This window comes from Pituophis catenifer, unplaced genomic scaffold (genome assembly GCF_029215685.1).
Source record: "Pituophis catenifer annectens isolate HBS135680 unplaced genomic scaffold, rPitCat1.0.hap2 SCAF_2, whole genome shotgun sequence".
NCBI lineage: Eukaryota > Metazoa > Chordata > Lepidosauria > Squamata > Colubridae > Pituophis > Pituophis catenifer.
The window spans coordinates 209576495-209594828 of record NW_027256882.1 but is presented as its reverse complement, the minus strand read 5'-3'; the positions used below and the strand labels follow the sequence as shown (position 1 = coordinate 209594828).

At 40.6% G+C, this 18334-nt stretch overlaps 1 protein-coding gene across 2 annotated transcripts in view; it reads left to right on the top strand.

Annotated features, from left to right (window-relative positions):
* Positions 1–18334, top strand: part of UGCG (UDP-glucose ceramide glucosyltransferase) — a 50645-nt gene that overhangs the window by 16743 nt on the left and 15568 nt on the right. For both annotated transcript variants that reach the window (XM_070938563.1, XM_070938564.1), the window contains one exon: positions 2960–3101. In XM_070938563.1, coding sequence (XP_070794664.1) covers positions 2960–3101 — 142 coding nt within the window. The remainder of the gene's footprint in view (positions 1–2959; positions 3102–18334) is intronic.

The window sequence follows — 18334 nt, the reverse complement described above, 5'->3', positions numbered from 1 at the left end:
ATTGATAAAGTTTCTTTCACCACTGTATGAACTCTCTGTGAATGAGATGTCGTCATTAATGAAACTTGTTGATTCCTAACCAAAGGAACCAATATTTATAAATGCCTCAAACAGAGGTATATTGTATTTCCTTGCTCTCCTCTAATGAAGATGGAGTAGCTTATCTGATTTGGATTCAATATCTGTGGCTTAAAATTGATAAAAACCTGCTTTTTTTTCTTTTTTTCTTTTTTGTACTATTACATTTTAATGCACATACCGTTACTATTCAAAGAGAAAGTAGCTTTCAAATAATATAAAATGGGCAACTTAAGTTGCTATAGCAGGTAAGACAAAGAGCAAATGGGAAAAAGTAGAAAATAAGCCTATATTTTGTGCAGGAAGGTCTATAGCCTGACAGATGTAGATGTTTCCAGGTTCAGTCCTGGGCATCTGCAATTTGAGCTACAAAATAATTTTTATTATAGATTACAGTGAGCTAGATAGATCTATGAGTGTAACACAGGCAGTTTAGTATATTTTTAAATATCTTAGGTATATCTTAATTAAAATGAAATTTTGTTTCACACATAGGAGAAATTGCCTTTCAACATTGTTCTACTTTAAGTGGAAAAATAAAACCTTCAAATGGAAAAGTGTACAAAATAGCTTGCTTGTAGCAAAAGAGTTAAGAAATATAATTATGGAGCCCTGGCAGATGAGAATTGCTGAGAGAACAGGATTCAGTTTTGGAGAAAATAAATCTTTAGTTAAGTATGGGTTATCTGCTAGGTATGTGGGAAAGTGCATTCTCTAACAGACTTGCAGATCATTGAAAGGAAGAAATGTCATCACCTCAGGGTAGCAAAGACTACATTTAATTAGTTGAAAGGAAAAGTATTCTACTGATGTTCGGGAGCTAGTACAAGTTATCAGAGGTTACCAATTCTGATATGGATTATGATTAGTATATATTATTAGTATATTATATTATTAGTATATAAAACAATGCATATTGCTCATTTGGGTATTGCTTAGTTGTAACTGGCCTGTAGTTTTTTTTTCTAAATATAGGAATCATTATATGCCTGGGAAGCTGGCTAAGGTGAAACCCGAGATAAAAATAGCTGTTTTAACTATCCAGCCTTCCAACCTGGCATCTGCCAGTTGAATTGGATTACTACAACTCCAAGCCAGCGTGGAGATGGGTGGAATGAGAAAGGATGATACAATTAGTTAACTAATTTGGTATCTGCAGCTTCTTGTAAATGTAATATCCTGTAGCATGTGGGTGGTAGTTTCAGAGGCTCCAGTGCAGCAGGGGCACAATCTTTGATTCATAGGGATTTTAGTAAAACTCCACTTAAGTTAAAAAAAAAAAGAGCACATCAACCTAGCTCTGAAAAAAATTCTTGGTTGGCCTGAAGAAACTAAGATTGTTAATTATTTGCCTAATTCCCAGCTAGAGTACGTACATAGTGCAGCTTTTGATGTTTGCTAAAATGTGTCCAAGTTCAGTCTGGTTACTGGTATTCTCAGTAATTGTTCTTTTAGCATGTACATGTGATTTATATGGAAATAAAAAATTCAGGTCTCTTCCAGTTGACCTTAACACCTGCTCTATGTAATTTACTTGGCAGAAATATTGAAATAGTTTTCACTGTCTTCTTCCAAGATTTATTTCACCTTCTCAGTCTAAACTATAGTTCAACATTTTCTAGTGGTCTCCTATTCAAATACTAATTATATACAATCCTGTTTATATTTTGGGGAACCAATCATAATAGCTGGGTTGAAATTATGCCTTAATCATGCATGTGTATATTATAAGGGAACACCTGTAATATTGTAACATTAATATACAAATACATACACATATGCACAAATCTATATTTGTGACAAAAATTGAACATCAGTATAAATTTTATAACTGTAGGCTATTCTTTGTGGTACTCTTGTATTCATTGTTCATATTTGCAGGTAGTGCTAAATAGAGATGTTTAATATATTTTTCATTCTATTTAAATTTAAAACACTTCAGTTTTTTAAAACACAGACATTTTTTTAGCATTTTGGAAGTATCTTGAACTGGAGACAGCTATTTCAAGGTATTCTGAAAAACTCATAATCTGTTCATATTAAAAATGAAGTGTTTCAACTTTGAAATTGTTTTGAAATGTTCTACACATTCTTGGTGCTAAACTACTATAAGTAGGTCATGATTACTGTTACAATGAAATTGTTCATATTGCATATTTTGTTTTTTGTTGATAAGTTTGCTGAAGTAATGCATGGAATTTATTTTTGAAGTGTAGATGGTTTTTTTGGGGAAATGATTTTTTTTCTAAACATCTAGTAAAACATACATTTAGTTATATAAAAAAAGAAATCTCCAGACTCTGAAGAAGAGGGTAGAGTTTAATGATTAACGTGAATTGAATAGATTTGCCAGTAGAATATCCTCTACTAATGTTCTGTAACAGAAAATTCCTTGTTTGGATTTATTTTTGAGTGAAATATGACGAGGGATTTTTCTCAGGATGATGGAGTGAATAAAGGAGTTAATTCTATCTTTTTGTCTTTTTGAACCATGTTAATTTCTGAGACAGGAGATTAGAAGTGTCGGTATTGTATCTCTCAAATATAGACTGCTAGAATAAAATAAAAATATTTGACCTATTCATCTATTTCTCCCTTTCATCTTCAGGACATTAGTGCAATCAGGAATATGGAATGGATGTGAAAGTATCAATGTTTTGACTTACAGCATTATTACATATTTTTGCATGAGGTTTCCTTTAATGTTGTTTTTTTTTTTTGTATTTTAGTTAGAGTAGATCTGTATGCTTAAAAGTTGCTACTGCATTTTTTTCCAGCAATGAAACTGTGACAACGGAAACATGAATATTTGTGTAGGAATGTTTAAAGTTTAATTATCATTTTACTCTTGCATTTCTTAAATGGCACTTTTTTCTTTTAGGCACCTACAACTCAACAAGAAAGCAACAGATAAACAACCATATAGCAAGCTTCCAGGTGTTTCACTTTTGAAGCCTTTAAAGGGTGTTGATCCTAACCTTATTAACAACTTGGAAACCTTCTTTGAATTGGATTATCCCAAAGTATGTATCAAAGTGCTTTTTAATGAACAAAAAATATAGCTTTCTGTGTTTTTGTTATCTTGATCAATAAAATATTTTAATGCATGATAAAGACCCAGTTTGGTGCAGTTGTTAAAGCATCAGGCTACAAATTGGTGACCATGAGTTCTAGTTGCACCTTAAGGCACAAAGCCAGCTGAACAAATTTAGGCCAATCCTTTCTCTCAGTCCTAGGAAGAAGGCAATGGCAATCCATTTCTGAAAAACATTGCAAAGAAAACTGGAGGGACTTGTCCAGTCAGTCGCCAAACACTACTTCAAAGGCACCAAAAACAAATAATCACAGGAGGATATAATTTAACAATATCTTCAGGACTACAGATTAGCCAGTGGATTGGATTTCTGAAATGAATATTCATTTCTTTCCCATTAATCAGCTTCTGTATAATTAGCATTATATCATATTTAATATATATAAGGATACAAGGTATTTTGAATTTAGAAATAATTGGTAGTGTTAAATACACTATGCTCGTAAATTAAGCCAATTATGCTAATAAATAAAAGGACCGTGGTGGTACAGTGAGTAAAGTGTGGTATTGCAGCCAAACTCTGCCCGCAGTCTGGAGTTTGATCCTGGCAGGGCTCAAGGTTGTCTCAGCCTTCCATTCTTCTGAGGTTGGTAAAATGAGGACCCAGATTGTTGAGGGCAATAAGCTGGCATTGTAAACGACCCAAAGAATGCTATAAAGCACTAAGGGGTGATATATAAGCCTAAATGCTATTGTTATTGCTATAAATTCCTGGAGGGTGCCAGTTTTCAGAATAATTCAGAGGACAAAGGAAGGAGCAATCCATTTGTCAACAATTATTATTAGATTTGTAACCCTTTATTGCTCAAGGTAGCAAAAGTATATAATACTCTTTTGTCTTATTTTTCCTCACAGTGACAATTCTGTGAAGTGGGTTGGGCTGAGAAAGAATGATTGGCCTGAAGTCATCTAGCTGTCTTTCATGACCAAGGGAGGACTAGAACTCACAGTTTCTTACACCAAACTAGTGTTCAGTATTTTTCCCCTTTTATTGTAATGTTATAAACCTTGATACATAGTTGATTCATAATCATTTCAAAATATAAGCATTCTAATATTTAGAAAGCTTCAAAATTAAGAAAATAAAAATTCTATTTGAAGACCATTTCCCTCAATGAATAAACAATATACTTTGAACAAGTGTAATGTTTTTTCCAAAGTATGTATTGTGTATTACACACGGAAAGAATAAAATAGTTTCTCTCTTCATCGCAGCAGGTAAAACAATTTTAATAGTTTATCACCGTCTCTAAATAAAATATAATCTCTCTTCTCTCCACAGCTCATCTGTGGGAAAATAAAAGAAATAAAATAAAAATGCTATGTTAATTAATGTTTATCAGCAAAAGTCCAGTAAGGGCAACCAGATATAACTATTTTCTTCATAATCTGCCATCTTCTTATAGTTCATTTCTTAGATAAAATAAGGTCCAAATACATTGTCAATCAATCTTTATCCATAAAAGTCCAGTAAGGACAACCAGATAAAACTATTTTCTTTTTTAAAAACCTAATTGAACAAGTCAATCTCATAAATCATCTCTGATTTTTTAAAAATATTATTTGATTTCTTCAAAAAACGTTCCAGTAATTTATTGTTTATCTGTGTTTCAAAGTAAAAATTCTTTAGGACATTAACAGATTTGTCTTGTATCTTAGCAAAGGTTTTTTATATATTCAGAAGAAAAAAATTATCCAAATCAGTTTCCTGATTTAATGTCTGTTCATCTTCTTTATAGAATAAGTTACCAATCAGATCTATTTGTATTATAAATCCCATCACATTAAACATCCATTGCACCTTCTTCTTGTTGTACAGTTTCATAAAAGCATGGTCTATTAACTTTATCAAGGATCACAAATATAAAGTTTTTGAGTAATTTGTTTAATTGGGTTCTTTTTATCTGGTTTTAGGGCTTGGATCAACAACATATTACATTTTGGGTCACATTTATGCAAACATATTGAAAATTCAATAAGTGTTCACAAACTTTTAAGCAGCACCTTAATTAATATTGCCTTGATTAATATTATCTGAGATAAGTTGTAATCATTGGCCAATCCCCAGGGTTATTTAAAATGTGGTAGATGTTTTAGTTATAATATTTTTGGAATTCAAGTAATAGCACTAGATTAAATTGACTTTTTAGGCTGCAAATGGGTCATTGTCTTCCATTTGAAAAAGGAAAGAGAAAAGAGAAAAGGAGGTGTTAAAAAATAATATGTCCAATAAGAAAAGCCCTAAATAAAGCATATAGCATAATAACAAATAAATAGGACTCTGTTGTTTGTTACTGCTAGGTCAGGAAAAACAAACTTTGCCCTCTAGATTTACACTTTTATCAACCACAGCCAGCATGATGAATGGCAAGGGATTTTAGGAATCATTCAACGATTATTGTGTTGGTTCCAAAGCAAAAATTTAGAAATTATATACATGTAGTGCTCTGTACCAAACAAAAATAGCTGTAAGTAGCAGATGTTTTAAATCAAGATTTTGTAAACTAACCAGTTACTGAACTGTAGAAATATAAATTCAGATGAATAAAAAACTTTTTTTATTTATCAAAAGTACAGCATTCTCTAATTCAGGTGTCTGCGGCTCCAGAGCTATGTGCAACTCTTTCAACTCCCTGCTGTAGCTCCCTGTCCACTGAACCCACCACTGGCTGGCCCCACCCTTCATCTTCCCCTCCCAGTCACTCCTCGCCTGGCCTGAGAAGGTAAGGGCAATGGTGGGGGATGGAGACTCGCTCCATATTCCAGAGTGGGAGCAAAGCACCTCTATACTCGCCATATCTCGCAGGCGCTTCTTCTGGCCCTTTTTGCTACGCACACCTCGGTTGCTTGGGGAAATGCATGACTTGCTCTCTGCCCAGAGACACTAGCCCAACCTGGCTGTGACTTATGCTCTGCATCGTAATGGGCTCCAGGAGGAGGAGGGGACACCATCTCCCCCATTGTGAAGCACACTAAATTTAACTGTGCTGTGCAAGGTGCTGTGAGAGCAGCAGGCAGATTATTGAGGTGGTAATAACAGCGGGGTCGGCTGCAGCCAGGCCAAGCCAGTGTCTCAGAGCAGAGAGCAAGTTGCGTGTCTCCCCAAGTGACCAAGGTGTGTGCAGCACCAACAAGGGCTGGAAGAAGCACCTGTGAGATATGGCAAGTACAAGGATGCTTCGCTCCCGCTCTGGAATATGGAGCAAGTCTCCATCACCTGCCATCGCCCTTACCTTCTCAGGCCAGGCGAGGAATGACTGGGAGGGGAGGGTGAGGGGCGGGACCAGCCAGTGGTGGGTTCAGCTGACAGGGAGCCACAGCAGAGGGACGAAAGAGCTTCATTTATCTGGGAACCTGAAATGACTCTTGATTTAAATATGGTAAAAAGCACCCAAAGAAGAAGAAAGAACAACATCAACAACAAAAAAACCCCCACCAACCCTCAACTGTTTTTGGAAATGGCTCAAGAGGGAACACACACACACACACACACACACACACACACACACACACACACACACGATAGATGATAGATAGATAGATAGATAGATAGATAGATAGATAGATAGATAGATAGATAGATAGATAGATAGAGATGAGAGGGAGAGACAGAGAAAGAAAACACCAGGGGTCACAAAACCTGAGTAAGCGTGGGTGGGTGTGAAGGTGTCATGTGACTGGGTGGGAGTGAGTGACATTGAGTTGGCCACGCCCACCCAGGTTTTGTGGCTCCCGGTGATTTCTGTGAGAAACTGGTCCAAATGGTTCTTTGAATGCTTAAGGTTGCAGAACCCTGCTCTAATCCATGAATAATGACCGAAGCAATTATTCCAAAAATGGGAGCAACAAAATAAATAATATATTATATATGGAGCTGAGTGTGCTAATATTTATTTTAGCATGTCATGAAACAGGTTGAAATTACATGAATAGTTAACAGAAATACCCAAAACATATGAGAAAAAAAAATGGGGGGGGGGCAGCAAACTTGTTTTTAAAGACAAAACTGTCTTGATTAAATATTAAGCCTTTATATTATATTGATAGCAAGCCAATGTATAAGGAGAGAAACCATACACATTCCTCCAGGCTATTTTTCCATCATAATGTAATAATTTACTGTACCTCACATTTGATAAATCCATAGACCTTCATGTATTGATAAATTCCAAATTTTGATATACCTACCACATATTAACATCTTTAAGTCCATTTTTCTGCTGATATCATAAAGTAAAAGTGATATTGGGACAACCATTTATTATATATAAACATCCTCCATCCTTTTTCATTACCAATACAATGAAGTTTACAGCACAGCTTTTTAGTTATTCTCTGAGATATAAATAATTATGAAAAAATATAGAATTAATCTGAATATGAGATAATAATTAAGACAGTTAATTTTGTACTGCATCCTTGAAAAAATAGCATTTTAGAAAAATGGGTTATTTTAAGAATTTTTTGTTTGTGTGAATATACAATTCACTTTCGTAAATTAGTACATTACCTAGCTGAATTTCAGTTGTTTGTGCCAGAGCCTTTGTGTGCTCAAACTTTTGTTTCATTTGTTAATCTAGCAGGGAAGGAATAATTTGCTAAATTCAGAAGGTTGTATGGCATTCTTGAGAAATTGAGGAGACTCGGACTTTATGAAAGTGTGCTTGAAACAAGAGACAAGTGTTGTGTTTTCCCAAACGATTTTGAGAAAAATGGGTTTCCTGGACTTCTTGGCACTCTTTTATGCTATCACTCCTGGTATTCTTCTAGGTATACACTCACACTCATTGGCTGTGAGGAAACACTAGTGGTCAGATCAGGGGCTCTGCTCTGCTTTGATGGGCCATTTCCAGGAAGTGGTGCATGGAATTATTGTTAATACTATTGAGTGATTGATTGTCTTATTTTATTTGTATGCCCTCTGCTCTCAAAGGATCTGAGTGGCTGATAATCAAAAACAAAAAATACAACCCTGAAAAATAATAAATAAACCCAAGTGTAACGTAAACTGAATTAATGGCGATATCCAAACTATCAACAGTAGACAAAATCATGCACCTGCTAGTTTCAGACCTTCATCACAGTATGTCCTCCTCCTCTGCTACATGGAACCAACAAATTTTAGCTGCTTGCTGGAAAGCCTGGAGTGAAGGAACGGACTGGATCGCCATGGGAATGGAATTTCAAAACATGGCAGTAGTCAAGAATGCCAGCTTTCAGAATACCACCAAGATTCTTATGTAGGTGAGACTCAGAAGCAGTTGACCCAAGACAGTCCTATGGAGAATCCAGTCCAGAGCCATGTAGAGCTTTAAATATAACAATCAGCTCTTTGAGAGTGGGAGGGAGAGAGGAAGGGACGAAAGATGGGTGTATGTGTAGAAATAAAAATATTGATATCCAAAAGAATTGATATCAAGTTCTTTTTTCTTGTTGCCTAGCAGATGAAGTTAGGGCAGTGGAATTCAATGTTTGGAAATGGTAATTGATGGGACAAGGATGAACAAATACGATATTTAATTCAAATAAAATGGATATATAGTTAGGTGATTACTCAATCGGCTGAACAATATTCAGGTTTCTGGAAAGTTTTAACTTCCTCTTAATATGGGGAGATTTTTTATCATACTGTAAATACAGATTCTTAAACTACTGTGGCTCAAATAATCTTTTATTAATTTCAACTGATATTTCAGCTGCAACCAGATCAACATGAAGATTGCTGGTCTGTCACTCTCACTTTGGAAATCTTAATGTAGTATATGAAATTGACTTTTAACGACTATTTGGAAATTGTAATTGGTTTAAAATAAAGTACAAGACAATTATTGGAACTTCATCTTCCAATCATAATTATAGTGATTCCTACCTAGCCTAATTTCCAGGCTCATTTCACAGTGTTGTGAGTTTAATATTTAAAGCCCCAAATGGCTTAAAATCAAGCTGTCTGGAAGATCACCATCTACATATATCTCTGAATCTCATTCATCTCTGAATCCTAAGTCTTGTTGGCGATATTGCTCCACATGTGGCAAGCAAAGTGAAGTATTTAGCTTGTAAAAAGAGAAAGTCTTATCAGAGTTTGCAATTATTTCCAAAGCTGCTGGATGTCTTTATAGTCATTATAACATGTGATAAAAACATGTCAAAGTTTTATTAGTTTGAACTTATCTTCATAGTGGATCTGTTAGAATATCGTGATTTGTAGCAGTATAAAGCTTAATCTGGTTTGTGTTAGTAGCCATCTTTATGATATGGAAAAAAAGTGTGAATAGTTTATCCACTTTGATTCTAAGCTACCTTGTAAATATTTTGATTGGACAGCAGGCAGGATTAAAGAAAACCACACAGTTCAACTTTCCAGTCTTTCTATTTAACAATGTTGAAACTATGAAGTATTTAGTAATGATTAACTTAGAAGTTCATTTTCTTCTTGCATTGTATTTTATTTGAGCTGAATGTAACCACACAAGTTTTAAATTATGGTTTTCAATTATGAAGCACAATAACTTGAGTGATACTTTAAAGCATTATTTTCTGTTGAGCAGATGATTCATATATTAAATTAAGCTAAAATATTACTCATTAATGGAATTTTTCCTGTTATGGGAAGATTAATAATCAAGAGCTAAGTTTTATGGAACCTTATAAAAGAGCCTTTTAACGTATCAAATGGAATTTGATTGTGGTTAAATCTGGTTATATATCTTTCAACTTTGCATATATGTTTCTTTAATATAACTTTGTATTCTACTCAGTATGAAAAAGAAGTAATATTTTCCTGTTTTTTCCGTGATAATGAAAGGGATAAAACTTTTGAAAAAAGGATATATTTTCTGTTTTCTGAACTAGAAAGCTTACTATAGTATAATTCCAGAATATTTGATTGATTGATTATGTGCCATCTTTTTCTTTTTTTACTCCGAATGACCAAATAGATAAGTCTTCCCCATGGCAACCTATCCCTAGCCTTGTTCAGGTCTTCCAATGATGTATTTATTGCCATTCTCCCAAAGAGGCTTTTCAAAAGGCAACTGGACTTCCTTGTTTTTTTCCTTGTTTTTTTCATTTCTCATCCAAGAAGCTTCTTCAGTTCTGACTGAACGATGGGGAATGGAAAGATTTATATTCTTTGTAGTCATCTGGTCCTTAGCTCTCTGAGAGTTGTTGAGCCACTTGGGGATTGATCTGTACCTTCATGGTCACCTGAAACAGAGTGCAAATGGGTGCGGAACCTTCTTGGGACTGCTGAAAGGATTGTGTTATAGACAGGAGATAGTATCCCTGTGGTATCCCTCCCCCTCTTGAGAGAGGGTTTTTTGATTTTGGCATAGATGACCTCTTTGACCCATCTTTCAAACCAATGGTCCTCTCTGTCCAGAATGTGAACGTCTTCAAAAGAGTAACCTTGGTCTTTGAGATGCAAATGGACTGCTGAATCTTGCCCTGGTGGGTTTGTTTTCCTATGTTATGCCACACAATTGTGAAGTGATAGTTTTGTTTTCCCAATGTACAGATCTGCATTGCTTCACTGCATTGCACTGCATATACCACTTGGTTCAGTTTGTGTCTGGGTGTTTTATCCTTGGGGTGGACAAGCTTCTGCTTGAATGTATTCTTGGGTTTAAAGTGTGCATATATGTTAGTTGAAAATCCTGCTAAGCTTTTCAGACATTCCTGCAATGTATGCAGTGACAACATTGCTTTGTTCCTTGTTCTCTTTTTTGTCTGTTACGGAGCTCCTGCTGGATCTTTTTCTGGTTTTCATGAAGGGCCAGTGGGATGGCCACAAATTCTGAGGGCTTCCTTGATGTGTTTTAGTTCTTTTTCTTTTCCTTCTTTGCTGGTTGGCAAACCTTCAGCCCGGTAATCATTCCCATTTTGTACAGGTAGTCCTCAACTTACAACAGTTCATTTAGTGACCATTCAAAGTTACAACTTCACTGAAAAAAGTGACTTGTGACCATTTTTCACACTTGTTGCAGCATCCACATAGTCATGTGATCAAAATTCAGATAGTTAGCAACTGACTCATTTTTATGACGGTTGCAGTGTCCCAAGATAATGTGATCACTTTTTGTGACTTTCTGACAAGTAAAGTCAGTGGGAAGGTCAGATTCATTTAACATCTGTGCAGTGATTCACTTAACAACTGTGGCAAGGAAGGTCGTAAAATGGGGCAAAATTCACTTAACAAATGTCTCACTTAGCAACATAAATTTTGGATTCAAATTGTGGTTGTAAGTTGAAAACTACCTGTACTCCAGTGAGTGTTGAAAATCAAAATGTAAATACTGATCTGTATGTGAGGGTTTACTGTATATTTTGATATTGAGGCTTCTGTTTTCCTTAATGTATACTGCACGGTTCAGAAAGACAGACTACTTTCCTTAACATCTTCCTGTGTGAACTTAATATATCTGTCCAAACTGTTGATGTGTTTGGTAAAGTCTTTCACTTCCTGTGTTTTAATCTTGATCCAAATATCATCCACATACCTATACTAGGGAGTGGGTAGAATTCCAGTGAAGGAGTTTAGGGCTTTGGTTTCTACTTCTCCCATTTAGGGATTGGCCACAGTGGGGGACACAGGTGAACCCAGGGTGCAACTGTGTTTTAGTGTGTAGAAACTTTCATTGTATTTAAAATAGGTAGTGATCAGGCAGAGATCCAGCATGGCAGATATATGGTCGGGACTGAGATTAGTTTTGTCTCCTAATGTTCTGTCTAGTAGCAGTCGTTTCTTCATTTCCATGACAGCTTCATTTGTTGGAATGCAGGTGAAGAGTGAAGTGACATCATAAGAAAGTAATGTCTCATCCAGATCCAGTTTTAGTTTTCAAACCTTGCTGACAAAGTCCTCTGAGTTGTTGATGTGATAGGTGGTGTTGCCAACCAGAGGAGCTAATAAAGCGTTTAAATGTTTTGCAGTATTTTGAAAGTGACTGAGTTGATGCTGCTGATAATTGGTCTGAGTGGAGTTCCCTCTTTGTAGATTTTGGGGAGTCCATATATGCCAGGTAAAGGTGGTAGTATTACGGCTTGTCAATGGCATTGTCCTTCAGTTGCTGTTGCAGGAAATTGATGACCTTTTTAACTTAAATGTCTCTCAGAAAATTGTTCACCTTGGCCTTGTAGTCATGTGTTCAGGGTAACTGTGCATCTTCCTTTATCAGCTTGCAAAATAGTGATGCTTGGGTCTCTTCCTAGGGACGTCATTGCTCACCTGTGAGGCTTGAAGGGTATTTTAGTACTGGCGAGGGCTGCAGATACCCTCATCTTTAATTGTTCTGTGTCTGGTTCTACCAGTTTGCTGTTCCGGATAGCTGACTATGTGGCTTTGATGAGATCTGCAATTGGTAGTTATTCTGGTGTTACTACAAAATTTAGTCCTTTGGGGGGGAAAATATAATTTTCTGTTAGATAAGTGCTCTGTCTGACAGATTTCTCCCCCATCAATCAATTCTCTAACATGTCACTATCCCCTCTCATCTGGGTTTGTTCTTTTGTTTTGTGTGTTTTATTAGTATCTATGATGTCACTTAAGATGATTCAGGTGACCCTGAGGGTACAGATAAACCCTCAGATGACCTCAAAGACTCTCTGAGATCTAAGGACCGATCTTAGTGCTAACCAACAGATAGCTGCATAGAATATAAATCCTTCCATTCCCCACCATTCAGTGTGAACTAAAGAACCTTCTTGGATAAAAAGCGAAACATTTTAAAGGAAAAAACTCAAGAAAGTCTATTTGCCTTTTGAAAGGCACCTTTGGGACAACCATCACCTGCTGATTGAGAATCTCCATAGATACTCATCGCCGTTGTAACTGAGTCCATTCACCTTATTTCTCTTGTTCCTCTTGTTCTCTTTCCTTTCATCTTTCCCAGTATTACAACTTTTCCAGAGAGCCAGATCTTTCCATAATGTGCTCAAAGTAGTATAATTTGAACCTGGTCATTTTTTCTTTGAATCAGAAGTCTGGGTCAATTTGTTTAATGATCCATTGGTTAATTTTCTTGTCTATCCATGGTATTCTCAGAAGTATTTTCCAAAGCCTCTAAATTTAAGAGCATTGATATTTTTCCTATTCTACTTCTTTGAATTCCAAGTTTCGCTTCCTTAGAGTATGACAGGGAATATCATACCTTGTGCAATTTGATTTTTCTGGCACCTGAATATTTTTTCCAAGGCCTTCATGGCTGCTCTCCACAGTGCCATTGAAGAGCTGTGGTGGCACAGTGTTAGATGCAGTATTGCACACTAATTTTCCTGAGCGCTGCTCCCACTATCCATGGCTGGGATCTTCCCTCAGATCTTGACATTAACTGAGTGAGAGCTGATTAAACTCTCCCTGACAAGCCACGCCTCCAATCCCATGCTCCTCCAGTCTATCACTCAGTTACTGACAAGAACTGACATGAATTTCAGAGCTGTGGAAAATTGAATTTATTTTAAAAATTCTCTCCCTAGGTCTATTTTTCTCCGTTTAGGTTTTTCCTTTATTTTTGATTATTCCTTTCATGATTCGGCTGCAAGTAACTGGGCTGCTCGTTGCGCGTGGTGTGTCTGGGGCTCCGGGCCGCCCGTGCCTCAGAAGATCGCAGCCGCTGGATTCCAACTCTTCGGGGTGGATCCGGCTTCCTCACATTAGCCGCAAGCGTGGGCTGGGCGTGCAGGCTTGCCGCTATCACCACTGCTCTTACTTCCATTATCGGTGGCTCCAGGGTTGTGTCACCTTGGCGGTGCGCACTCTGTTGATTATTTCATTGAGCCGGCAGCATCGGAGGCGACGGTTTAGGCACGCAGGCTTGCTGTCAGTTTCAAACCGTCGGGAGTTGCCTTTGCCGGCTTCGGAGGGGCGTCACTACTGCAGTGCACCCTCCGATACGGATCCCTTCCTACAGCCGACATTGTAGATGTGGTGAGGTGACTGGCGCTGTTTTCGATCACGCCTTGTTTGACTCTTTGTCGGCGTGGGGCCGAGTGCTCGACCTTTCTGTTGCTGCTGGGTGCAGCGGACGCCATTTTGAAGGGATCTCGGGGCGCCCGCCATTTTGCTTGTCATTTCCATAGCGGGCGCCATTTTGCTGGCTTTCTAAGGCGGCGTTCACCACCAGGCCCTGCGGGCGATTATTGGGTGCATCACACCGGTGCCTCCTGGGCCCTTCCCCAACTAGTGGACGTGGGGAAGGACATCTGGACTTTTGTCACTCTTCTGCCTGGGTGCCAAATTGTGGACTTTGCTCCAGCTGGCAGTGATAATTTGTGAGTTTCTTCTGTCTGGCGGCCGACACCCGCTGGCTCATAAGTGTGAACAGTTACTGTAAATAGTTCATTTTCACATTAAAAAAAATAATAATTAATAATAGAAGCCCCTCCTTTTGCCAGACTCTGAGTCTGAAAGTTGGCATGGTGGACTCTTCATTGTCGTCCGACCTTGAGCCTGAACTGAGCCCATCACATAGGCCATCTAAGCAGGCTAAGAAGTCTTTGGGGAAGCGATCTGAGGTCTCCAGCTGCAAATCCCATAAGTCCAAAGCACCCAAGGGCCTTGACAAGGATGCCCAATGCCGTCATAATGCCCTCGAGCGTCAATGGGACAAGGCACGACATGCGGCTGTGGCCGAAGTGGGCCTAGACACCGACGCCCCTCAACATGCTGCCTCAACTTCTGCAGCTGGAATCATGCCTTCTTCCGAGTCTCCGGCCTCTTCACCTGACCATGGCCTACAGGAGGCCGCACAGCCTGCCCAGCCACTACGGCTTTCCAAAGGAGTGTCCCAGTCCTTGCCGGACATGTCGGGAGTGGGTTTGGCCTCCTCACATAGGCCTCCCTGCAAGTTGCCGGAGGCTACGTTTACACCAACTGCTGCTGGCCTCCGTGGTCTTGACGGGCCCTCTCCTACAGCTCTGCTGGATCTGCAGGCTATCTTTTCATCTGCCTTTTCATCCTTCCTAGCAGCTGGTCTTCATCAAGCGACACAACTTCCACTGCAAACCTTGGCGGGGCAGCCCGCCTGACACCCTCAGCCTGCTTCCTCATCGCATGCCAGACGGAAGGCGACCTCTTGCCCTCAGGCTGACTCAGACCAGGGTGAGGAATACCCTGAGGACATTGAATTTTCAGATGATGATGACTTGCCTCCGGACAACCCAGCCTTTATAGGATTGTTCCGTGCCCCCGGCTGTTCCTGGATGTGCTGCAAGCCCCTTGGGGTCAACCTGGTTCGTTAACCTTGCTCTTCTTGCCAAAAATTGTATTGTGCGGCTCCGGACCTTGAGGACCTTTTGGCCCTTCCGATGGTTGATGTTCCAGTCGCGTTATTGTCCTCCAATTCAACAGACTCTCTGGACAGTCTGAAGGTGGAGGACCGTCTGGCGGAACTGGCCTTTCGCAAATCGCACCAGGCGGTGGCTTGGGCGATCAGGACTGCGAGTGCAACTTCTTTCTTTAATAGAGCCTCCCTTATATGGCTGAAGCAACTTCAACAACGTCTTCCACCAGAGGAGACTAGACTATATCAGGATATAAATAAGATTGTCGCAGCCACCGAGTACTCTGCTGATGCATCATTGAATTCGGTGAAGTTTGCTTCCCGTGCCTTAGCATCCACAGTCTCCTCCAAGCGTTTGTTCTGGCTGCGCCATTGGAAGGCAGATCTTAAAGCAAAATGGAGGCTGGCATCTGCGTCGTACAAGGCCCCCAACCTGTTTGGGATGGCTTTGGAACCACTACTAATAGAGGACAGAGACAAATGGAAGGTGCTTCCGTCTTCCTACCACCATTCGGAGAGGCGTTACACGCCATATGGCCAGCGTCAGCTATTTCGGTCCTTTTCTGGCTCAGGCGGGACCTTCTCCCGCAGATCCTCCTTCTCTGGGAGTGACTGCTCACAAGGGAGAGACTCCTTTTGTGAACGTAGCAGATTCCAACAACAAGCTAAGCGGCCTTTTCGTGGCTTCAACTACAAGCAGTCCCGCAGGGGCAAATGACTCACTGTCGGCGGGTTCCATCGGCGGGCAACTTCAACTTTTCCATCGCCAGTGGGCCCGTTCGACTTCGGACTCCTGGGTGCGGCGCACCATTTCGTTGGGTCTCTCTATCGAATTTGAGGGGCTTCCACCGAGTCGCTTTGTGCCTGGTTAGGTGCCAACCTCTCCCGATCATCACCAGCTCATGTTACAGGAAATTGCCCACCTGCTTCACATCAAAGCTATAGAACCGGTTCCTATGGATCAACACAGGTTGGGCTTTTACTCGACACTTTTTCTAGTGCCCAAAAGTTCGGGAGGCTGGAGGGGTATCCTGAATTTAAAACTCTTGAATCTGTTGGTTCATTACCGCAGATTCAAAATGCACTCTCTCCTGTCGATACTGGCGGGGGTGCGACAGGGGGACTTCCTTCAGTCGGTGGACTTACAAGAGGCTTACCTGCATGTCCCGGTGCACCCGGCTCACAGACGGTATCTGAGATTCGAATACGCCGGGAAGCACTTCCAGTATCGGGCTATGCCATTTGGTTTCTCCTCCACACCCTGCACTTTCACAAAGCTGGTGGCCATGTTACAGCCCCTGCCGGTGCGAATAATGTGCTATCTCGACGATGTTCTGATCCTATCGTCATCTCACGATCAGGCATCACACGACAGGAGTTTTGTTCTGGATTCCTTCCAACGCCATGGGTTCTTGATAAATTTCGAGAAGAGCCACCTGGTTCCCACTACAAGACTCATACACCTCGGGGCATTAATAGACTCAGTTAGGGGTCAAGTGTTCCTGTCCCCGGGCAGAGTTCAGAGCATCATCGACTTGATTTGACAAGTATGTGGCCTGGAGAGGGTTCCACTGATCCACCTAGCACAACTGCTCGGGAAAATGGTGTCTTGCTACAACATTGTTCCGTGGGCACGCAGACACTCCCGAGCGTTGCAGTGGTTCCTTCTTCCATTCCAGCGGTCGGGCCAGTCCTCCTTGAGTCACCGGGTGTACTTACCTCCTCAGGTTCGTCTATATCTGGATTGGTGGACGTCTCCAGCACTTCTCGAGGGCTGCGACTTCCTAGAGCCGGAGAGAATTACCTTAACATCCGACGCCAGCCTCCGGGGCTGGGGAGCACACCTCTGCAACCTGGTGGCGCAGGGTCAGTGGTCGCTCACAGAACGTCTGAGCAGCATAAACTTGCTCGAACTGCGTGCAGTCAGGTTGGCCCTTCTGCATTTCCGGAGATCGGTGGAGGGCCGTCACATCCTAGTCCTCACGGACAATACAGCAGCCAAGGCACACATAAACAGGGAAGGGGGCACGAGATCCAGAGTCCTAATGTTCGAAACGGAAAATCTCTTCAACTGGGCGGAGCGTCACCTGCTCTCGATACGGGCGGATCACTTTTTGGGGGTGGACAATGTACGGGCTGACTGGCTCAGCCAGGAGCGGATCGACCCGGCGGAGTGGCAGTTGCATCCTTGGCTATTTCAAGAAATTTGTTCCCGCTTCGGGAAGCCAGAGATAGACTTGTTCGCCACTCAGCAGAATGCACAGTTGCAACGCTTTGTGTCTGGTATCCGGACCTCTCAGCGGAGGATCGCGATGTCCTTCAATGTCCATGGCCCAGCGGACTCCTATACGCGTTCCCGCCCATTCCACTACTGACTCGTGTCATCCGGAAATTGCTGTCAGAGAAAGCCGACCTGATCCTGGTGGCTCCCAATTGGCCCCGCAGAGCATGGTACGCCGATCTCGTCGCACTCTCCGTTGTCCAGCCTTGGGTAATCCTGTCACACCGGATATCGCTACACCAGGGGGCGGTTTGTCATCTGGAGCCCTAGTGGCTCCAGTTGGCCATCTGGCCTTTGAACGGGTCATCCTGAAGAAGGCTCATTTGTCAGACGGCGTCGTTGGAACTATACAAGCGGCTAGACGACCTTCCACTTGTTGAATTTATGAGGCTTCCTGGAAGGCCTTTGGTGCTTGGGGGCTTCGAGGCATGTGGACCCTACTTCGGCGAAGGTCGAGGAGGTTTTGGAATTTCTGCAGGCGGGACTTGATAAGGGACTAGGCCTGTGACGTTACGACATCAGACGGCAGCGTTGTCCACAGTACTTACTTGCCCTCCTTATAATTCTCTGTCTCACCATCCGCTTATCAGGGGTTCCTTCACG